The 23,684-nt window shown below is 39.0% G+C and overlaps 1 protein-coding gene and 1 long non-coding RNA gene across 9 annotated transcripts in view; both read right to left on the reverse strand.

Moving 5' to 3' along the window:
* The window catches only part of LOC109201351 (low affinity immunoglobulin gamma Fc region receptor II), a 158,275-nt gene extending 135,382 nt beyond the window's left edge, over window positions 1-22,893 (reverse strand). The window contains exons 1-9 of one of the 6 annotated variants that reach the window (XM_025903551.1): window positions 22,802-22,893; window positions 21,314-21,577; window positions 20,989-21,234; window positions 20,726-20,902; window positions 20,502-20,578; window positions 18,266-18,553; window positions 9,035-9,103; window positions 8,798-8,877; window positions 4,907-5,074 (exon numbers count right to left, since the gene is read on the reverse strand). In XM_025903551.1, coding sequence (XP_025759336.1) covers window positions 18,515-18,553; window positions 20,502-20,578; window positions 20,726-20,902; window positions 20,989-21,234; window positions 21,314-21,577; window positions 22,802-22,832 — 834 coding nt within the window. In that variant the 5' untranslated portion in view covers window positions 22,833-22,893 and the 3' untranslated portion in view covers window positions 4,907-5,074; window positions 8,798-8,877; window positions 9,035-9,103; window positions 18,266-18,514. The other 5 variants (XM_025903553.1, XM_025903552.1, XM_019356998.2 and 2 more) reach the window with 5 other exon arrangements.
* Window positions 12,331-14,021, reverse strand: LOC112841747 (uncharacterized). Of its 3 annotated transcripts, none has more exons than XR_003216908.1 (3): window positions 13,648-14,021; window positions 12,470-12,982; window positions 12,331-12,390 (listed from the first exon to the last, which is right to left on the reverse strand). It is a non-coding gene; the product is annotated as an uncharacterized LOC112841747 (long non-coding RNA). The 3 variants fall into 3 exon arrangements; XR_003216905.1 differs by having other exon boundaries at window positions 12,470-12,985; XR_003216906.1 differs by having other exon boundaries at window positions 12,470-12,733; window positions 12,857-14,002.
* Window positions 22,894-23,684: the final 791 nt, after the last annotated feature.

Below are 23,684 nucleotides of genomic sequence, written 5' to 3' on the forward strand. Positions count from 1 at the left end.
TCAGTGCGCCCCAGGGTGGCTGTGGCTACAACGTAGCTGCCATCACCAGTGTGTGAATGTGTGTGTGAATGACTGGATATGTAAAGCGCTTTGGGGTCCTTAGGGACCAGAAAGGCGCTATATAAATACAGGCCATTTACCATTTTTACATAAAATATTACACAATAAAGTGGATTCAAAATATCCACATAATTTTACATCCACAGTGGGGTTTCACAATTAAAATATAAGCAATCAATAATAACAATAATAATATCAATAACATTGAGACACATTACACAAATTTCAAAAACAAATCATCTCTTACAATATTTACAACAACTAAAAGCTCTATAAATCGGCTTTTAAGTGTTCATTGAAGTTTTGAATAGTTGCTAATTCTCTAATTTTATAAGGCAATTTATTCCACTTAAAAGTTGCTCTAAGTATAACAGTTTTACACAAAGTTACTTTTAACTCGAGGATTTAATAAATTGCAGTTTGTTGAAAACTGTGTAATATGATTATGTATTTCATCTGGATACTGCAGCTGAGCAGAAAAAAAATGTGTTGTGTTTAACAGTATTGCTTTCTTTATAACTACAAGTATTAAATCCCAGTTCTTTGTATTCCCTACGGAGAGAAAGACATGGCTCAAAGTGGTCAAAGCTCAAAAGATGATCTCTATTTTTCATTCCCAGGAATGGAGACCTGAACACACAAACACATAAGCTCAGGTCTGAAGCACAAACAGGAAGCCTAGTTATGTATATACTTCCTCTAGACGTCACACACACTTTAAGTTTCGATCAAAGACTCTGCTTAGTTTCACTTTCTGGCTGCAGCTCCTATTTTCTGCAAAAGCATGTAGTTTCCTGTCAGTACTTTTTGGCACAGACTGTACTCAGAGTTGGGCCTCTCTTATACATAAACAATATAATCAGCAAATAACAATAAGAATATATATTTAAATCCCAACAGACCCCCTTTTCGTCTTTTTTAAAAGACGACATAAACCCTAATTTATCCCATTAAGTTTTACTTTCATGTGACAGTAATAGCTAAAATTTAAGAAACATCTAGCTCTTAGACAGCACCTCACGTTTGCGCTGGGCTGTGAACGGTCCTCCCTTAATTATTACCCCCTTTTTAAGTAGAATCCCAGTTTAAACCCACTTCTGACTTCCCTCACTGCTCACGGTAAAATCCAAACAGATATAATTAGCTTTTCCTAATAACAGGTCCTAAATTACTTTTCATCACTCTTTGGAAACAGCCTCTATAGAGTTAAAATTTACTCCTGGCTTTTCACCCCCTCTACGGGTAACATATATCTGGCCTTAACACTATTCTTGGGCAATTTACATAACATAGAAATCCTGCAAACTATAACTAAAGTCCTTCTCATTACTCTTCATCACTTTTATGCTCACATTTAACCTGTGTCTAACAAGCTTTTAGTCTCCTAAACCACACATTCTCTGGAACTGAGGTTCTCTGTGCTCTGTGCTTCTTTTCGGGGTCTCCCTTTCTCTGGTTGGTTCCTGGATTCTCGCCAACCCCTCCGTGGTTTTGCTCTGGTTCTGGAATCGCCTGTAAAAGATAGATAACAAAACACCTTTCCCTGCTACGCCTCCATAACCTATTATGTTCATCAATTGTTCGCTTAATTCAATTCCACAACACAGTGTGATGGGAAATCAGCTGTGTTTTGCTGCCCATTTTATTTCGAATCTGGCGCGAACCGGCGAGACAGTTCCTGAATCAGTCACGTGGTACGGACTGCCCGCGAGGCCTCGAACGTCACTGCATACGTAATCAAAGGAAGCCTCGATACGCGCTTCACAAAAACTCCCGAGATTACCCGACACAGGTATCGAAGCTTCGACACACAGGACACATCACTGCCGTTGAGGCTGCGTACTTTAAAGCTGCAGAACCTGAATTGGGACACAGCCATGATGATCTCCAGCTTTGTGCTCGTCAACATTCTCACCTGAGTTAAGAAGACGATTACTGAAATGGTCTCAGCAGGTCCTTTAATGACAGCAATGAAATGCAGTGAAAAGGCTTTTTTGGGATTAAGTTCATTTTCATGGCAAAGAAGGACGATGCAATTCATCTGATCACTCTTCATAACATTCTGGAGTGTATGCAAATTGCTATTAGAAAAACTTAAGCAGCAACTTTTCCAATTTCCAATATTTATGCAATTCTCAAAACCTTAGGCCATGACTGTATAACCTCTTTTTAAGTTTTGTGGATATTATACATGGTTATGCTCAGGATATGTCGGCCAATTTCCACTGGAAATGCCTTTTGGTTAAACTGTCAGCAAGGAATTTGCATTTGCACTGTTAAATGTTTATATAACTTTAATGCACATAAAAAACAGCTGCTTTTTTAAGTGAAAATACATTAATGGTTTTTTTAATAAAGTTGTGGAGTTGTAAAGTATTTTGTCTAGTGTCAATTATATCATCAGTTATATTGTTATCGCAAATTTTCAAATGTATATCGTGATAAATATTTTTGGTCATATCGCCCTGCTCTGTCTGTCACCTTCTGTGTTGAGCTCATTGTTTTCTCTGTAGTGGCTGAGCTGAGTCCAAGTAGCTGAAAATGTTCCTCTGCTGCTCCGTCAGACTCTTCTCCTCCTGCTGATCAGCTGGGACACAAAACAGATCTTTGTTAGGCTCCACACTGCAGTCAAAGTGTCTCATATGTTCATCTGACAAGTAAAAGAACACATTTTTGCTTCCCGAGGTGGGCAGCTTATTGGAAACAAACACAGAAGGTTTGAGCACTGATACCTGGCATGCTGGCATTGCATCTTTCATTGCTGGCAATGAAAGATGCAATGGCAGCAATGAGGATTGTCAAGACTGAAACCAATCATTAAGCAGTAGTGGACTGACCTCCATTTGAGACTGCTCCAGCTGCTCTGTGACAGTCAGTAGATCTGCTACAAATTGCAGATCATATGCAAGTTTTGGAAATGACATTATAAATATTCCTAACTTAGACATGGCAGCCATGTTGATGTATTACCTATATTGGCTGAAAATGTTCATTTCCAGAGAAAAGACACAGGCAGACTATCCTTACAGGATGTGATGTTACATGTTATTATGTGATGTTATTGAAATCATCATGAATAACGGGAGTGGTGATTTCTATAACTTTGTGTATATAACTTGGCATTTCTTACTGATGTAGGCCAAAAATAAATACATAATAAAATTTAATTTATTTTAAAGGTTTATTTGCAAGACACAAAATCAGACAAAATAGAAAGTTCCACATGTATTGTGGAACTTTACACACACATAAAAGATATTAAGGATTGTGCATTAACATAAAACTGTTGTCGAAATTCACCAGAGAAACACACACACATGAAAAGGGAGAGAAAGAGAGAGAGAGAGAGAGAGAGAGAGAGAGAGAGAGAGAGAGAGAGACAGAGAGAGAGAGAGAGAGAGAATATGCAAACAGCTACCAAACAGTCATCATAATTCGTCATACAATCAACAATTAACAATCACTAATTAATATTAAAATCTGTAACATAATGTATTGTTTGGAGTTTAGTCTGATTGTTTCAGGATGACCTGCCATTATCCAATCACACATCTGCTTCCTGTATCTTTTGCTCATTTCTCCTCTTCTTTTCTATTTTTTCTAAACTGAGCACCTGATGACTTTGAACTTTTCTTGTCCATCTTCCATTGGTTTTAATTTTGCACTCCAGTATGAACACAAATCCCCCAACTCGAGGATCACCACAACATAACCTAACAGACCTACACCTTAGTTCACAGATTCACTTTGTCTAAGGTTTATTTCTGGGATTTCACACAAACCAGGATTCAAATCATGAATACATAATGGGCTTGGATTTACAACATTATGAATGAAATGTGCTCTGTTTGGAAGCAGCAGGCCTCCCTCCCCTTTCCAGGGATTGTGTGTGAGACTTTAAATCATCAAACTGTAAATTATAAATTTTTTGCCAATGCCCGTGATGCCGCCCCCCACCACGATGCCGCCTCCGGCAACCGCCCGTGTAGCCCGTATCAAAAACCGCTACTGTGTGTGTCACAAGTTAATCTGGCTGTGGGCTATGGTACTTGGCCAGAGGTGCCGCTGACTCGACTCCATTTGAGCGCACACAAAGTAAACTGCACGCTTTAATTGTGCAGCGAAAACGCTGAAATCGGAGTAATAACACGTACGAGGGGAACAATGAGAAGACAAGATTCTCCCGATCGTTTACTCTTGCTGTCCTGTGAACAGCATCGGCATGAGAATATCACCAGGTAAACCCGCGACATTTTTAAACATTTTGTTGTTCAAGAGGAACAAGACTGACGGAGTGTGTTTGAGGGAACCTCACAAATGTCCCAGATGACACATTTGGTGTTTATTTGCCTTTTTGTCGGTAGCGGCAAGTCTGCCACACATCTGTTCAACCAACTCCAGTTAATCTGGAACACCAGCCCACGTGTACACACACACACACACACACACACACACACACACACACACACAGTGAAACGTTTGAGAACCACTGCTACAGAACAATGGGGATTTCCGTTATATGGTGACACCTGCACCTCACGTGACGCCCACAATTGTAAAAAAACTGATGCTTGAGAGCGCGCGTGTGATGCAAGTATGTGTAGAGTGTTGCGCGCGTGATCAGTGGTGAGAAAAACAACTCACGAAACTTGACCTTTCTATACTCGTGGCTCACTTGCACTTTAATCTATTCGTTTGCACACTTACACACACCCAGCTGTGGTTTCCTGTTTTGCTACACTCTGGAGAGCCTCGCTTTTAACGGTCTTCTCTCACAGAGAGCAGCAGAAAACTTCGATAAACTCAAGACTGACTGAACTCAGTTCAAAGTTACCTTGGCACTTACCTTTAGATGCGAGAGGTAGTGATGGTCCGCTTGAAGCTGACGCTCCGGTGCGTGTGTCAAAAAGATCAACGCACTGCTTCTTCTTCTTACATTTATATTGGCGGTTGGCAAACAATTGAAAGGTGCATTACCGCCACCAACTGGTATGGAGTATGATCTGGAACGACGCTCAAAAGAAAAAAGAAAAAAAAATTTCCTCAAATCCTTCCAAACAGGTTCCCCTCTTTTAAAAACCGAAATAAGGCCTGATAACTTTTACTTCCCGATTCCTTTCGCAACAAATCAAAAAGATCCAGTTCGATTTTTAGGTTACTGAGATTTTGAATCAATTGTCTCCTCTCAACCTGATACCTCTGACACTGCAACATGACATGTTCTATAATTTCCTCTACCCCACAGTAATCACATTTTCCGGTACTATGTTTCCCTATAATAAAGTATTATTCAAGCCAGTATGTCCAAATCTCAGTCTGGATACAATCACCTCCTCCCTCCTAATTCGTCCTGCATTTCTCATTCCTCCCACCCTCCTTTGAATCTTATACAACCATCGTCCCTTCCTTTCCTCCTCCCACTGCTTTTGCCATCTTGCTGTCATATCTTGCCTTACCATACTCCTTATCTCTGATTGGCCAAAACTAACAGCCATGTCAACCATCCCATGTTTTACGGCCTCCCTTGCAACTCTATCTGCCTTTTCATTCGCCCATACGCCATAGTGTGCTGGCACCCACAAAAACACGACTGCAAGTCCCATCATGCGTATCCGGAAAAGTGACTGCTGAATTTCTGCCAAAACATCTGCTCTACTGTCTGAGTGACTATGCTGTAGACTGATCAATGATGAACTTGAATCTGAACAAATGACAGCAGTTACTGTGAGTCTTTTCCCCACACAGACACTACACAGACCTCAGGGTTCCCCCACACACGGATTCCCACTGTAACCCTGACTAGGATCATTTTCAGGACTTAAACAAATCAACTTTATAATGAATACCGTTCTGCTCACATCTCAAATGATAAAATACAGAAGTTGGCTGTAACAAAATTAATAAACGCTGACAGGTGTCAGTGCTACCCCTTCGCTTCCTGGCAGTGGACTCTTTAGTTGTTGCAAAACTCTAGATCAGGGGTAGGCAACCTTTCTGATGACGAGTGCCATTTAAAATTTCCTCAGAAGTCAGTGTGCCATATGATTGCATTAGCAATAAATTTAATAAAGCTCTATATTAACAGTTACACACTATATAGAACTCCTTTATAGAATTATATTTGTTCGCAGATGTTGGCAGCTATCAGCGAATAGTTATCAGCTATTTTGAAACCAAAAAAAAGACACTTTTTATCCATAACAAGAACTCCATAACAGCAAATGAACTGGACAACAGAAAATACAAATGCTATTTATGGTTTCCTCACAACAATGATAAGAAAAATAAACTAAGCCAATATGGCATGTCTGTTAATACAGAGACACACATGATAATATGATCTCTGGTCTCCCACTCAGAGACACAGGTGTTCGAGTGTCCAACATTCAGACAGATACCTGAGGACTCATGTGAGAGAAAATCTGCTCACACAGATATGTAGAGCCAAATACTGTCAATAAGGCCTCTGCAATGTTCTGAAGACAGTTAAACTTGTCAGGTAGTGATGTCCAGCAGGTGACAATGCAAGCTCCATGAACACACACAGCTGTGGATTCCAGCTGCTTCGATGTTATATGTATGATTTCTATACATTTTACGTCAGATAAAAACTTTGGTTGTAAGCTTCAGATAATTATTTAATAAAAGCGAGACATTTTAAATGAGAATAAGAAAAGTATTTCTTTGTGCCCCCCTTTCCCTGTTAATGCCCTACCTGGCCCCCTGGCAACACTTTGCTAGACCCGCCCCTGCACAGTTACCAGCTGTCAGCTACTTAGAAAAGGATCCTGGTGTTATTTGTCTCTCAGAAACAGTTCATAACTTCCCTTCAACTCATTCATGTCACCTAAAAGGTAAACCTGTTTCTCCATCACCTGTTCAGCTCTGATGATTCAGTAAGGACATCTCCTGGTTTCATCTGCATGTTTCCCTCTCACCAGATATACAAACCGATATCATGACCAGCAGCTGTAGCTCCAGCAAACATCAGCTACTAGAAATTAATATTAAATACATTCTAACAACAGCTGACGAAGCTTAAAAGTGCTGCTGTTGTTTAGCACGACATCTGCTGGTTTCGTCTTTCTGGCGCAAATTGGGCGATAAACAAACAAGAGAGAAAAGCCGATCAGCTGATCATTGATCCGTTTCATGATTGAAGTAGAAACAGGAGAGAGAGGGGAGAGAATGAGAGAAGAAGATGCAGCTGTGCAGCGTAACGACAGGATAAATCCAGCTTTGTGTCTTTTTCCATCCTAGCTGAAGTCCGGGACAAACTGCGTTCCTTTTCAGCTCAACACGAAACACGTAATATTTTCTCTGAATGCTGGACGATTCCGTCTTTTTACGGGACGGTTGGCAACTCTACTTACTAACCTTGTGAATTAAATAAAGTTCAACATCAGTAACATCACAGCACCCACCCAGCAGTATATAAACTCCGTCATGCTAGCTAGCACGCAGTACGAGTTATTGTAACTGACTGTAAAAAGTCAGCACAACGAAAATAAACTCCACCTAAACTTGGTTTATATCTGACCCAGATAGACTGCAGGTCATAACTTCTTACCTGAAGTTCAGTTCACCTGACACTCGGACCTGCACTGCCGGGCCTCTCCTCCTCCTGCCTCCCCTTTCTCTCATCCATCTGCTGGCCTCCACCACTTGCTAATGTTACTGAATCTGAGGAAGCACCGCCATAGCCACCACCAAACAACTGAGTTATTTTTACACACCGACCAGCATCTGGCCAATCCACCACCTTTCATTGTTTATACCGTTACAAAGAAGAAAAAAAAAAACTCACCGGGCCACCGAGCAAATGCCCAGTATGCCCGATGGCCAGTCCAGCTATGGTCGTGCCATCAGTTAACCCTTCGCGTGCCAACTGTTAATGTTCGGCACGCGTGCCTAGGGTTGCCGACCCCTGCTCTAGATGAACAAGTTCAACCAGACAGAACTATCATGAACTATATGATATCCTTCTTGAGTTAATACACCTATGGCATTGGTTTAACAAATCCTGCAAGACTTCCTTCTTGAGCTATCATGTCCATAAAGTTGCTGCAACAACTATATCCCAAGACTTTCAGGCTGAGGGGTTAAACATAAAAATAAATAGCTGATTTAACTTTAAAATCAGGCTCTGAAGTGAGTTTGTCTGATTATGTTAAAGTCTAACATCTCAGGTCTTCTCTCCTTGTGTTTCTTCTTTACATCCTGTGCGTGTGTCTCTGGTGGGAGGAACTAAGACATAAGGAGGGTAGACAAGGAATAAATTGAGAATGGACAGACTGAAAAAAACCAAAACTCCACAGTGGAAATAAAAAAAACATAAACCAGTGTAGGCAAGTAGGAAGTAAAATGATCTGCCTGTTAAAGTGTAAACTTGGCATCCCATTCATGTTGCTCTGGATCATAAACTGTTAAATGTAAATGAATGAATTAAACTTAGATGTTTATACAGTTTGTGGGGGGGAGGGGCAGAATAAAAGTAATGTATTTACATTTTTTTATGAAAAGCTGTGTGTGAGGGCAAGTGTTTGGGGCTGGCACTAAACCAATTCAAAGAGTCATTCCTCAATCTTTAACAAGCGTAAAATGGGACAAAAGTAATTCTATTTGTGTTTAAAACATTAGTTTAAGATCAGTGAGTTCACAGAGTTCATTTAACCAAGTTTTAAAGTTCCTTTGACGATCAACATGAACGCTCAACACACAGCGCATTAAAAACTACCTCTGCTTCCTCTGATTGGCTGTTGTTGACTTCAGCTTTTGCTATCACTGAACATGATGTCATCATCTCCACCTTCTCCCCTGTCAGATCAAAGGAACCAGAATGAACAGAAAAGTAATTTAGTGTTTCATAATCACTGTGAGAAACTGTTTAAATGATTTGTTAATATTACATTAAAATTATTTAGAGAATTTACTCTGAGAAACAAAACCTGAAAGACAGATGTCTCAGTCTCACCTTCAGATTTCCTTTGAACATGTTGTCTCACCAGCAGAACCAGTAACACCAGCAGAACCACAACACAGACTGATTTAAGAAATAACACAGTGAGAACAAGAGAGAAGAGTGATGGAGGGACACAGATGGAACCAGGAGGAGAGGTGGATGACATTGTGATATATATTTGTGTGTCATCTGCATAGCTATGTTAGTTTATTTTGTTGTTCTTTATAATCTGTGCCAGTGGGAGCATGTAAATGTTAAGCATAAGGGGTCCCAAGATGGAACCTTGGGGAACTCCACATGTGATACTTGTCTGCTCAGATGTGAAGTTACCTATTGATACAAAGTATTTCCTGTTTTCTAAGTATGTTTTGAACCAGTTTAGTACAGTTCCTGAAAGACCTGCCCAGTTCTCCAGTCGTTTGAGTAATATGTGGAGGTCGACTGTATCAAATGCTGCACTGAGATCCAGTAAAACTAAGATGACATAGCGGGCACTCTAGTACAAACAGGTGTGACTCACAGAGTGAGGAGACAGTTTCAGCAATTTTACATATGAGAAAATCCCTCAGACTGTACATGAAGGCAGCTCACTGATTTAAATTTAATCTAGTGTTGAGGTTTGATTTGATTAAGATTCATTAGAAACCCCAAATAGAAAAGCTGTGATCAGAAAAAGTGCCTGTTTAGGATTAAAACTAATTCAACATTAGTCTTGGTGAAGTAAAATCTTACCAATTTGATTGACTTTACACAAATTGATACTCAACTCTTCAGACAAACCATTTGTTCGGAGTTATTTCAGGCACTGAAAGATGTTCCTGCTGTTTTTAATCTGTGGTTGAGGTTAAGCTGTTTGTCTGTTCTTTGTTATCTGCTCTGAATAGAGGTGTGTATCAGTTAGAAACACAATTCACATTTTCCATCAGCAATACTTCTGAAACCCACAGAACCACACGACAGGAACAACATGTGACAGCAAAGTTTATGGATGCTGCAGAGAAGGCAGGACACTGCTGTACACATGACATTCATATTTTAGTTATACAACATACACTCATACAAACACTGAGAGTGTATATTATAATGAGAAGACACTACAGAATATATGCAAATCAACATTGTGTGGCTGTGTGGACCAGTTAGAGACCAGCAGCTGGATGTCAGTGGTTGGACTGGTGGACTAGTTCAGTGAGGAGTAGACGACGTCTGGCTCTGTTTTAAAGTCTGAACACAAACACACAAAGTTCAACATGAGAAGAATAAACAGCTCTGTAAACTCATCATGTTTATGTAAAGTAAATGAACACAACAGGAGAATGTTAGTGAAAGTATCAGAGCAGCCACAGTTAAAGTCTGAAGAAGAATAAAATAAAATCTTTATGTTAAGGAGAAGTTTATGTATCTGACATCTTCCAGACATAAACTCAGATTCATGCTTTGCTGTTTCCTGAATCAATAATTGATCAGAAGAGCCACGTCAGCTGTCCCACTGCTCCCTGAAAAACATCAAACAGCGAACAGTTTGATGTTGTTCAGAGCAACATTCAAATTAAAAGTGTTTAGTTTGGTAGTTTGTATCACAGAGAGTGTCAGCAGAATGAATTACAGTGACTTGGTTATAAAAAGAAACTTTTTGTTGAGTGTTTAGACAGTGAGACGGAGACATAAAATATAAGTATTTAGTTTGTTATTAGTGAATAAAGAGCAGCTGTACCTCAGGGCCTGTTCGGTCACACAGCTGTTTGTCCATAACTGATGTCTTCAGTTCTCAGGGCTGAGTGGACAACAGCTGGATGACTTTCTGTACAATAAAACACACACAGAGGACATCACTGCATATGCTACAACTTATAAATACACTGTTAATGTTCAGGATGTGTGTTAAAACAACATAGTTATTGTTCTTATTTAGCACAAAGATGATGTGATCATCATCTTTTTTCTCACCCACTAGTTATATTTGGTCACTGCTTATTAACACTAGAAGAAGAAAAAAAACACTCATTTTACCACAAGGAACAAAACAGCCTCACACTTTGAAACACACTACACTCAGAAAAATAAAGGTGCCACCTGGAACCAAAAGTGGTTCTTTAGACTGATGCCACAAAGAACCTTTTAAACAATGGTATGTAACACAATGAAAAGATGATGTGATCGTCATCTTTTTTCTATTTTGGAAAATCATCCTCTGGTTATATTTGGTTACTGGTTATTAACAGTAGGAAAAGAAAAAACACACCTTTTACCACAAGGTACAAAACAGACACACACTTTGAAACACACTATCATCAGCACTGTGATGAGAGATCCCAGTTTAGCTTCAGTCCAGGTCTGAGGGCATGAATGTTAATGATGCGACAAAGCACAGAGGCAAGCACAGACAATAAATACAGAAGGTCAACAGGGCAAAGAGTTATTCTTCAGTCTTTAACAAATGTTAGTGTGAACAATGCATATTATACAAGTAATATTTAAGGAATTTTAATTGTGTTTAACACATTAGTTTAAGATCAGTGAGTTCACAGAGTTCATTTAGCCAATTTTTATATTTCCTTTGAATATCAACATGAACCCTCAACACACAGCACATTAAAAACTACCTCTGCTTCCTCTGATTGGCTGTTGGTGATGACTTGAGCCTTTGCTGTACGTGATGTCATCATCTCCAACTCCTCCCCTGTCAGATAAAAGAAACCAGAATGAACAGAAAAGTAATTTACTGTTTCATAATCACAGCAGGAAACTGTTTAAATAATTTGTGAATATGACGTTAAAAGTTTTATTTACAGAACTTTACTCTGAGAAACTGAATCTGAAAGAGAAACATCTCAGACTCACATTCAGTTTTCCTTTGAACCTGTCGTCTCACCAGCAGAACCAGTAACACCAAAAGAACCAGAACACAGACTGAACTAATAACTGACACAGTGAGGACAAGAGAAAAGAGTGATAGAGAGACACAGGAGAAATCAGGAGGAGAGGTGGATGTAGGTGGAGGAGTGGATGTAGGTGGAGGTGTGGTGGTGTGTTTGTCTAAAATAAAGCAAACACAGTCATTAAGTTGTCGTCACATTGTGAATGTTGAAAGCTGCAGAAACACAGACAGGTGAGTGTGTCACCTGTGACAGTGATCCAGCTGGATGGAGACTCTCCATGACCGCTGATGTCACACTTGTAGAGGCCTTCATCAGACCTGGAAACATGCTGGATGGTCATGTGACCTGTAGGCTGCTTCCTGATGAGGGAGCCATCTTTATAGAAAGCAGCTGGGAGGTTGGAGGGAGTGGTCTTTGTTTTACAGAGCAGAGTGACGTCATCTCCCTCCATCACAGGGAGGACAGGACTCTGCAGGATCACTGATCCACCTCAACACAGAGACAAACTACAGCATTTCATCCATTTACACACAGCTTCATCAACACTAACTCCACACACTCAGCTTACCAGTGACTGTCAGGTTAACCATGTTACTCATGGGACCCTCTCTGGACTCACACCAGTAAACTCCACTGTCCCATGTGGTGCTGTAGCTGATGTTACAGGAAGAATTAGTCAATATTCCCCACCCAGATCCGCACTCTGTCATTTGTTGTTTGCTTGTGTTTCTCCTCAGAGTCCATCCAGCAGAGCTGTCGTCCTCCTCACAGCTCAGAGACACAAAGTCTCCTTTAAAGAACTGAGAGCTGCTGGGACTCACAGTCAGACGAGCTGTGAGGGTTACAATGAAAAACTGATGATCTGTTAGACTTTACATTGTGAAACATGAACACAAACAGGTCATATCATTGAGCATTTATCAGGTTTAAACTGTGACAGAAGAAGGTTACTGACCTTGGTGTGTTGTGCAGCTCAGCAGTGAGATCAGAACTAAAGAGGAAAGGTTGGTTTGACTTTTCACAAACACATAAATTCTTCATCAATCAGTCAATCAAGTGATCAGTCATATTTTCTTCTGTACTGCTGTGTCCAATAAAGAGAAGAGATTCTGTGGTGTCAGTGTTGATTAAAATGTTCCTCTAAAGTCTGATTTATGCTTTATGTCAAAATTTTAAACTTGTGATTTGTCAAATGTGATGACTGCAGTCAGACATGAATCACGTCCACAGACATAAACACAAACACTGATAGAAAAAAAAAACTCCACATAAAACATGTTTATTTTCAAGATCAGACAAAGTCTTTAACTTCAATTATTTTTATAACAAAGACAACAGAAACAAGCAGTCTTGATCTTAATCTGAGGATGGATGAATTTTTGTATTATTGTCAAACAGGCAAACAAGCAATTTTTCATTTTTTAAATATCGTTCTACTTTGTTTTCGTGCTGTAGACTTTCTGTATGCATTGTCAAAAAAGACATCACAAGTAATAGTAAATGTATGTCCACAGTACAGTTCTGTTTTTAAAATCACTAAATTGCTAAATTCAGTTTTTCACATCCTATTTTTGTGTAAGATGCTCAAACTTCCTCTTCACAGCTGAAATGTGTCTTCTCTGTGTTTTAAACTTTCTTGAAATACTGTTTCATTTGTTGTTGTCATTTTCTTTCATCTGTCATCAATCAACAATCAAAAAATCTGTAAAAATAAACTTTAGGTAACCTTAAGAGGTTTTTACTTACTGAGCAGACATTGCAGAGATGTTTCCTTCATTGTTCCTCTCAGTGATGTGACGTCTTCTTCATTTACGGGAAATGAATCCCCGCCCTCTTTCTCTGTGCACTCCAGCTATTTCTTTTGGGCTTTTTTTCTTGTTTTAAAAAAATCTTGAAACTACCTGTGCAAACACGTTTTCATAACAAAACCAACATTTTAAAATCAAATGATCTCTAGCAGTCATGCACCAAAAGAGATTTGAATAACGTGTTCTTCAGGATGTATGGAAATCTGGATTTTCTCCACTCTGTTTTAGTCACTTTGTGTCAAATGAAACATGAAACAACATGTGCAGCTTTCTTCAGGACATTTTGAAGAATATCTCTTGGTGACACTCTACGATTGGAGGGGGGACTCCCAGCAGCTGGAAACCATCAGCAAGCTGGAAGCAGCAATTCTAAGAAGCCATATCTATAGGCTCCTCCTGAATTGTAGTGTGGTACTATAATAGTTTACCCAAGTCCATGATTAACTGCAAAGTGGAAGTGTTTAGGAGCCACAGCAACAAAGACCACATAAAGTTTCACAGCAGGGTTGCGAAACGCTGATGCACATAGTGTGTGAAAGTTGCCAACGCTCAAGAACGGTTCCAGACTTCCTCTAGCATTAACATTATCAGGACAAATGGGAGCCATGACATAAAAACAACATTTTCTTTAGATGTAATACAGTGTTGGACACTAATTTTGCTTGTTTATCAGTATTTTTGGTCAGTGAAACACTGTGATGATCCAACATTTAAAAAAAATAAAATATATATATATATATATATATATATATGTCACGGTTCTGGGTCCGTTGGACCCAGTATTTTGAGTTTATTATGTTTTGGTTTAATTTTGCATCATGGATTGTTTTCTTGTTCTCTTGTTGTGGTTGTGATGATTATTATTAGAGTTTCATGTTTCTGTTATCCATGTTTTAGGAATTGTGGTTTCATGTATCTCCGTTTATCTGCTCCTGCTGAGATGGGGCAGAAAACCTCTCCGGTTCTGTTCTCTTCTCTTCTAATCAGACAAATAAGATCATGACTCTCTGAAAACAGTATTTCTTATAACTCAGCCGTATAATGCATCATAAAACAATATCATTCATTCGCAATAAATCAGCTGTCTAATGTAATAATCACCTTCATCTAATTCAGGAGAATAATGCAAACTAAAACGACGTAATATTTCACCATCTTTAATTAGGGGTCTGACATGGCATAAGGTAATATTATAATCCCACAGGAGAAAACACTGACACATGCGTGTCACAAACTTACTCCTGTTATAACTCTTTATATGTTTGTAGACTTTTGATGTTCCCAGTTAACCATCCAATTTCTAACAAAGCCCAGCCTGCACAGCTTCTGAAACCAGACAAGATTGGGGATGGATGCTCAGTTTTCTGTGGCAATCTTAAGAGAAAGAATAAAATAAATCGATGTGTCCTCCATAGTTTCCCACACACTGAATGCTTGCTGTATTTAAAAAAAGGTTTTATTTGCAGTGTTTTAATGAATCAAACAACATATTTCCTCCAGTGTCCTTTTGCCCCATCATCAAGTATGTCGATGAAACCTCCATGGTTGGGCTCATCTTTGAAGAAGATGAGAAAGTGTTTGTGCTACTTCCAAGCAGTTTGCAACTATTTTGATGCCTTTGTCTTATTTTTGTACATATTTTTGAATATATCCCTCCTGATTGTATAAATTTCTTATATATTTGTTATTTACTCCTGCTGTCTAATATTTTATTTTACTCCACAGTTGGTGTCGAGCACTTTGATGTACATGTTCAATGAGCATAAAGGGTTATTCTATTCTTCTATTGTAGTCACTTATTCAGTTATTAATGTTGGGGAGCAGACCTGCCCAGTCTCTATCACTTATAAGGTTGCAGTACTGAAGCATTGCTGATTTTGATTTAGCTTAAGAATTTTGATGAACAAAGTTGAACTAAGTTGTGTTTATGTGTTTTTTTGTAATATATTTGCTCAGTACTTCATTTTCAAACTTATTTTTTCTGCTGTAGTTCTGATCTCTCTTCTGAGCTGTGTGCGACCCAGTACCAGCAAGATGTTCCTACTATAGTGGCTGCTTGGTATTTGCATGGTATATAAAGAAATCAGCCACAGAGATGGCAGCAAAGGAGCTTCAGTTTGTCCAGCACATGATAGTTTTCATCTGACCTTTGGCCTTCATAGTATCTCCTCTCAGGGCTGATTACTGCTTGATATGCCTGCTCCTTGTGTCTTCTTTGCTTGCTGACTTTATGACAACTTCCTCTTATATTGTTTTATATACATTCAGTCTACTGCTGGGGCCAGTATAGAATTCAGTTCCAAGCTCCTTAGTCTACGATGACCTGGATGACTGAGAACCTTCACAGACGTTCACAAAGACATTCACTCAAAAGATACACAAAAGCTTTCCCACTCCAAGTTATTTTGACTGAAATTGGATCTTGTATATTAAATGAACAGAATGTAACTGAGGACATAGGTACCGAATAAAAGGGTCAAAGAAATAAATTGATAATTTATTTATTACATTAATTAAACATACGTTTTCCCAGTTATTTCCAGGCAGGACTTACAACACATCCTGCTGATATCCCAGCTGCACATGAGACCTACCAAACCGCCACATCCCGTTTAGAGACACTGCAATCAATATACCTGTGGGCACCCACTCTAAACAATTCGGATCTCAGCACAGCTGGGAATCAGTGCTATGCATGACCTGCAATCTGGGATATGAAGGGAAGTGGCACAAAAGAATAAACAAAAAACAAAAAGAGAGGTTAGTCCGCCCTTATACGACTCATTCTCAATCATAAACTGCCTTTACGGCTGGACGGACTAACCAAAACAAAATCGCAAATCAATCAAAAGAACGAAAAAGGACAGCAGAGAGCACGACAACAGAATATTGATCGGTTTTCCTGCATGCAGTCGATCTAGGGCTTGATCAGTTCCTCCATTAAAACTCGTGGTCACACAAACAATATACCCACTCGCATCAGAGTTAATCACCTCTGGAATTTCCCACAGAAGAACGCTGACCTCACCCCACACACCAACTACCTTTTCAAAGCTCCTCTGCCAATCACCTGTCAGTGAGCAGCGAACTGCCAGGTGACACTTGTTACAATAAGGTAACGTAAGATTATCATTTTGAGAATGAGATGAAATATATCGAGTTAATTAGATTAACCTCTTCACTGAAAATCCTTTTATTTGGGCATATAACTCATATTTAATCCAATCACAGAGCCCTCCATCACTTGCCTGCTTTATTGAAGATGAATCATTACAGCTGAAATCAACAGTGGCAGCGTGTGTGTAAATGGGTGGATGACCAAATGTGTAAAGCGCTATACAAATACAGGCCATTTACCATTTACTCTGGTTATTTCTTTTATGAAACACAGAGTGAGCTGAAACAAACATCTCGTGACACTCTGTAGGTATTTTACTGGGCTGTTAGTCAGCTGAGGCTTCTCTGGAGCTCTTTGTCCAGCTCGGGTGTTTCAGTGCAGCTCTGAGCTTCAGCAGTAGAACTGAATCCACAGGCTTTAGCAGCAGCACAGAAAATGACACGCGACTGCTCACATGCTTTTTACAAATGTATTCATTTTTTTTTACATTCATTCGTAACCAAATTTGACTTCTGTCCATGCTGCTTAACTTGCTGTACTCAGGGTTAAGAAAAGCAGGCCAAAAGCTTGCTTGGGGCAGCCGATATGACTTTATAGGAATTAACTTGGAGCCAGTGCTAGGTGATGCCAATGTTTTCACATCAGCCTTTCAATGCTGCACTCAGCATAAGTGTATTTAATGCTGAATTCATTCTATTTCGTGAGTTTGAGGAGGTGATGCTGAACTCTAAATACAAACGTCCGTCATTTTGTTCTGTGCTTACAGTCACAGGCTCGTAGGGAACTGTGCAAGTTCCAGTTTAATTTCAGTGTCTTTGTAACGAACTGTAGTTACCGAGAGTTGATATTTACAGCAGTTTTTGGACAAACTTGTGCTCTTCAGGCAGAGCTGGTATCTGATGCAAAGCCTGATTGATGATGATTTTTATCTGCGATATTAAGAAACACTTCAGAATTGTGTGCTCAGGGTTTGTATTCTAATAATTAAAGACCAAGTTGAATATAAAACTCTTTTTCACACCTCCAAATCAGGTGACGTCACCTTCAGGTGCTTCTCAGACACAAATTCACTCATAAGCTGTTGAGCTGCGTCCTGGTCAAACAGATATGTGTACTGTGTTTGTGTGTGTCACAGATGATAAATGTTATCATGTTCCTCTTTATATTTTCCATCAATACACACCCGTGTTGACATTCCTCCTGTCAGTCAGCTCTCTGACACTAATTCAACATTAGTCTTGGTGAAGTAAAATCGTACCAATTTGATTGACTTTACACAAATTGATACTCAACTCAAGACAAACAATTTGTTCTGAATCATTTCAGTCACTGAAAGATGTTCCTGCTGTTTTTAATCTGTGGTTGAGGTTAAGTTGTTTGTCTGTTCTTTGTTATCTGCTCTGAATAGAGGTGTGTATCAATTAGAAAAACAGTTCACATTTTCCATCAGCAATACTTCTGAAACCCACAGAACCACACGACAGGAACAACATGTGACAGCAAAGTTTATTGATGTTGCACAGATGACATTGATATTTTAGTTATACTGTATACACTCATACAAACACTGAGAGTGTATATTATAATGAGAAGGCACTAGAGAATATATGCAAATTAATATTGTGTGGCTGTGTGGACCAGTTAGAGACCAGCAGCTGGACGTCAGTGGTTGGACTGGTGGACTACTTCAGTGAGGAGTAGACGACGTCTGGCTCTGGTTTAAAGTCTGAACACAAACACACAAAGTTCAACATGAGAAGAATAAACAGCTCTGTAAACTCATGTTTATGTAAAGTAAATGAACACAACAGGAGAATCTTAGTGAAAGTATCAGAGCATCACAGTTAAAGTCTGAAGAAGAATAAAATAAAATCTTTATGTTAAGGAGAAGTTTATGTATCTGACATCTTCCAGACATAAACTAAGTTTCATTAAAACACACACAGAGGACATCACTGCAAATACCACAGCTTATAAATGCAGTGTTAGTGTTCAGGATGTGTGTTAAAAGAACAGAGTTATTGTTCCTCATGTAGCACAAAGATGATGTGATCATCATCTTTTTTCTATTTTGGAAAATCACCCTCTGGTTATATTTGGTCACTGATTATTAACACTAGATGAAGAAAAAAAACACACCTTTTAGCACAAGGAACAAAACAGCCCCACACTTTGAAACACACGATCATCAGCACTGTGATGAGAGATCCCAGTTTAGCTTCATATGTCAGCTCACTGAAAACAACAGGAGGACGTAGCTGATGTTGGTGAGGATGCAGATAAGTTAAATGTTTACAGACAGCATCAGCACCATTTATTATTAATACATAAAATCAAAAATCTAAATAATAATCTGTACCAAACTGCCCATAAGTTGTGGTTGATATTTCAGCATCTGGCTAGAGTGACTGAAGAGGTGTGAGCATAAAGGGAGTAGCATTTTTTAAATGACAAGTTCTTGTAAATGTATCGTTTCAATAAACGTTCAACGCTCAAAGTTCATCAAACACACAAACAGTTTTTTCTCACAGTGTGTTGTAGCTAAAGGTCCAGCTGCTGTATTTGACAGGGAGAGAAAGTGTTATGGCAGGATGCAGGCAGGCAGGAAAAGGACCCAACTTGCAGACTCCTGGAGGCAGAACTTAAACTCAAGGACCACTGCTTTACTGCAGGCATAAGTCAAAAACAGAACCAACTAGGAGGGCTAGAAACTGAACTAGAACCAAAACACACAGGTAGGTCTGAGGGCAAGAATGTTAATGATGTGGCAAAGCACAGAGGCAAGCACAGACAATAAATACAGAAGGTCAACAGGGCAAAGAGGGAAAAGCTGAGAGACACAGCTGAGGATAATTACACATGATGAGAAAGGAGGATGCAAAACTGAGCACACTGATTATTAAGACTAGTGCACAGAGGAGCTGGGGGGCAGATAAACATAACAGCACAAGAACTCACACAACAATATACACACATGGAACTCAATAAAAACTAAAGAACTAAGGAGCTAGGAATACTTAAGACAGAAAGCAAAACCAAGAGACTCACAATGACACATGAAATCAAGGAATAACAATACAAACAGAAAACACTGGGTCACTGAGCCAGGACCGTTTCTTAACTCAGAAAAACCAGAACAGGAGAGGAAGAGAGGTTAGATTTAAAGGAAGAAATTGAGGATGGAAAAACTCAAATAATCTTCACCATGTAAAGAATTAAAAATAAACCAGTGTAGGCAACAGGAAGTAAGATGATCTGTGTGTGTGTATTTTCATGGTAAAAAGCTGTTAAAGTGGAAACTCGGCATCCGATTTATGTTGCTCTGGATCATAAACTGTCAAAATATAAATGAATGAATCTAAATTAGATTCAGATGTTTCCACAGTTCTGGGGAGGGGCAGAATAAAAGTAATGTGTTTTAAGTTTTTAATGAAAAGCTGTGTGTGAGGGAAAGTGTTTTGGGCTCAAGTTAAACCAACTCAAAGAGTTATTCTTCAGTCTTTAACAAATGTTAGTGTGAACAATGCAGATTATACAAGTGATATTTAAGGAATTTTAATTGTGTTTAACACATTAGTTTAAGATCAGTGAGTTCACAGAGTTCATTTAACATATTTTTATATTTCCTTTGAATATCAACATGAACCCTCAACACACAGCACATTAAAAACTACCTCTGCTTCCTCTGATTGGCTGTTGGTGATGACTTGAGCCTTTGCTGTACGTGATGTCATCATCTCCAACTCCTCCCCTGTCAGATAAAAGAAACCAGAATGAACAGCAAAGTAATTCATTCAAGTTTCATAACACAGTAATAATTTGTGAATGTGACGTTAAAATAATTTACAGAACTTTACTCTGAGAAACTAAACCTGAAAGAGAAACGTCTCAGACTCACATTCAGTTTTCCTTTGAACCTGTCGTCTCACCAGCAGAACCAGTAACACCACAAGAACCAGAACACAGACTGAACTAATAACTGACACAGTGAGGACAAGAGAAAAGAGTGATAGAGGGACACAGGAGAAATCAGGAGGAGAGGTGGATGTAGGTGGAGGTGTGGTGGTGTGTTTGTCTAAAATAAAGCAAACACAGTCATTAAGTTGTCGTCACATTGTGAATGTTGAAAGCTGCAGAAACACAGACAGGTGAGTGTGTCACCTGTGACAGTGATCCAGCTGGATGGAGACTCTCCATGACCGCTGATGTCACACTTGTAGAGGCCTTCATCAGACCTGGAAACATGCTGGATGGTCATGTGACCTGCAGGCTGCTTCCTGATGAGGGAGCCATCTTTATAGAAAGCAGCTGGGAGGTTGGAGGGAGTGGTCTTTGTTTTACAGAGCAGAGTGACGTCATCTCCCTCCATCACAGGGAGGACAGGACTCTGCAGGATCACTGATCCACCTCAACACAGAGACAAACTACAGCATTTCATCCATTTACACACAGCTTCATCAACACTAACTCCACACACTCAGCTTACCAGTGACTGTCAGGTTAACCATGTTACTGATGGGACCCTCTCTGGACTCACACCAGTAAACTCCACTGTCCAAAGGGTCGATGTAGCTGATGTTACAGGAAGAACCAGCTGATCTTCCCCACTCATCTCCACACTCAGCTCCGGTGTCTCTGCTTGTGTTTCTCCTCAGAGTCCATCCAGCAGAGCTGTCGTCCTCCTCACAGCTCAGAGACACAAAGTCTCCTTTAAAGAACTGAGAGCTGCTGGGACTCACAGTCAGACGAGCTGTGAGGGTTAAAATTAAAAAAACAACAACAACTGATTATTCTTTTTATCATTATCAAAACCAACATGATTACAAACCCATAGATTAAAAAAAACACTAAACCTGAAACTAATTCTGTGATTGTTTTTCTGACAGCTAGATTAAAGTTGAAAAAACTTCAACACATGAACAGCAGGTCCTTCAAGGAATGTGTGAGGAACAATGTCTGAAACCAAAGATGTGACAAAGAGATGTGGAAATGGGACAAGTTTTGGCGAAAAATGTTTTCAGCGAAATTTGTTCATGATGGTGATTTAATGTATTCAACGACATTATCTGGTGTAATTTTGTCAACCATTAATGCAATTAATTGCTTATTGTTGTTTTTTCTGTCCCAGCTGAAAGCTTCAGTCCTGATGGGAAACATCACTAAACATTTAAAGGATGTAAACAGACAGAAGAAGGTTACTGATCTTGGTTTGTTGTGCAGCTCAGCACTGAGATCAGAACTAAAGAGAAAAGGTTGGTTTGAGTTTTCACAAACAAATCAGTATTTCATCAATCAGTCAATCAAACAAGTGATAAGTAATATTATCTTCTGTACTGCTTTGTCTGATAAAGAGAAGAGATTCTGTGCTATTGGGTTTATGCTTCATGTCAAAATGTGAAACTTTTATATCTTAATCTGGGGAGAGAGGAATTTTTGGTTTATTGTTAAGCAGGAAAGATTTTGAGTTTTTGCATTGTTCTAATTTGTTGTCATGCTGTAGCCTTTTTGTATGCATTGTCTAAAAGACAGCATGTTTATTAATAAATGTATGTTCACTGTGCAGTCCTTTTTTAAAAATAACTAAATTGCTAAATTCAGTTTTTCACAAATTGTTCATTTGTGTTAAGACGGCTAAACCTGCTCTTCACGGCTTAAATGCGTGTGCTTTGTGCTTTAAAATTGCTTTAAATTCTATTTCACTTTCTTGTTTACGTCATTTTCTTTCATCCGTTATAAAAAATTTCAAGATTCAATATTCAAAACGTTTATTGCCATTTGTACGTGCAATGAAATTCTTCCTTTGGTGTCCATACACAAATACAAAGTTAGGCAAGGGTTAAAAGAGCGAGATGAAATAAAAAAAAAAAAAGGTAAAACAAGGATAAAAATAATGAAAGATAAAGAAATATCTACAATTTAAATAATTTAAACAAAACTTAAACAATTAAACAATTTAAAGACGTCTTTTACTTACTGAGCAGACAGCCCAGAGAAGTTTCTTTCATCGTTCAGTGGTGTGACATGTTTTTTACTTACAGTCTGAAGACACGAGAAAAATAATCCCCTCCCTCTTGCTCTGTGTGCCCCCAACCCCCCTCCCCCCTTTTTTAACCTTTTCCGATGTAGGTGGGTGGAAAAAACGAAAACGGAAAATATTTTTTCATCATATAACGAGACAGTGAAAATACTTCATAAAACCAGACTGTCCTTAAAAGAAAAAAGAAGAAGAAAAACTATCTCTAAACCAGCTGCTACAGCACGTTTCCATGACCGAACCTACGTTTTGAAATTAAGCGACCTCTAGCGGTCACAGAGGAAAGGACGTGTAAATTACATGTTCATGTTTCGTCGGTAAATGTCGAAGAAATATGGAAATATGGATTTTCTCTTTTTTTTTGGTATTATTATTTTTCTTTGTTTCTCAGCTGTGTTGTGCCGTTCATCCCTCTGCATTTCTATCTTACCTCTCAGTAAGCTACTCTCATACAAAATGATATTGGAAGCTGCTCAGAGACAGCTTTGAATGCACAACAGCTCCTGCGTCTCTGCCTCATCTGACTCTTTGCAAAATTTACAGTGACTCTAGACCAGAGAGAAACTGGAAGGTTGGTTCACATATTTTCAGATTAGCTCCTCTCATGTTCAGTGCTGCATTCCAGTAATTTGCCAGTGAATTTGTCTTTTACAGATATATATCCATGAGTAATATTTCATATGTACGAAAGGCATGTGAAGAGATTTCATGTGTTTAAGTTTCTTATTCACCTTTCCACAGGAACATTTAATCAAATCTAAGGTAATTTTAATGACCACTTTATAATTCCAGTGCTGATTCACACACATTATATTGAGTCTGT

Source organism: Oreochromis niloticus, linkage group LG3 (assembly GCF_001858045.2).
Source record: "Oreochromis niloticus isolate F11D_XX linkage group LG3, O_niloticus_UMD_NMBU, whole genome shotgun sequence".
NCBI lineage: Eukaryota > Metazoa > Chordata > Actinopteri > Cichliformes > Cichlidae > Oreochromis > Oreochromis niloticus.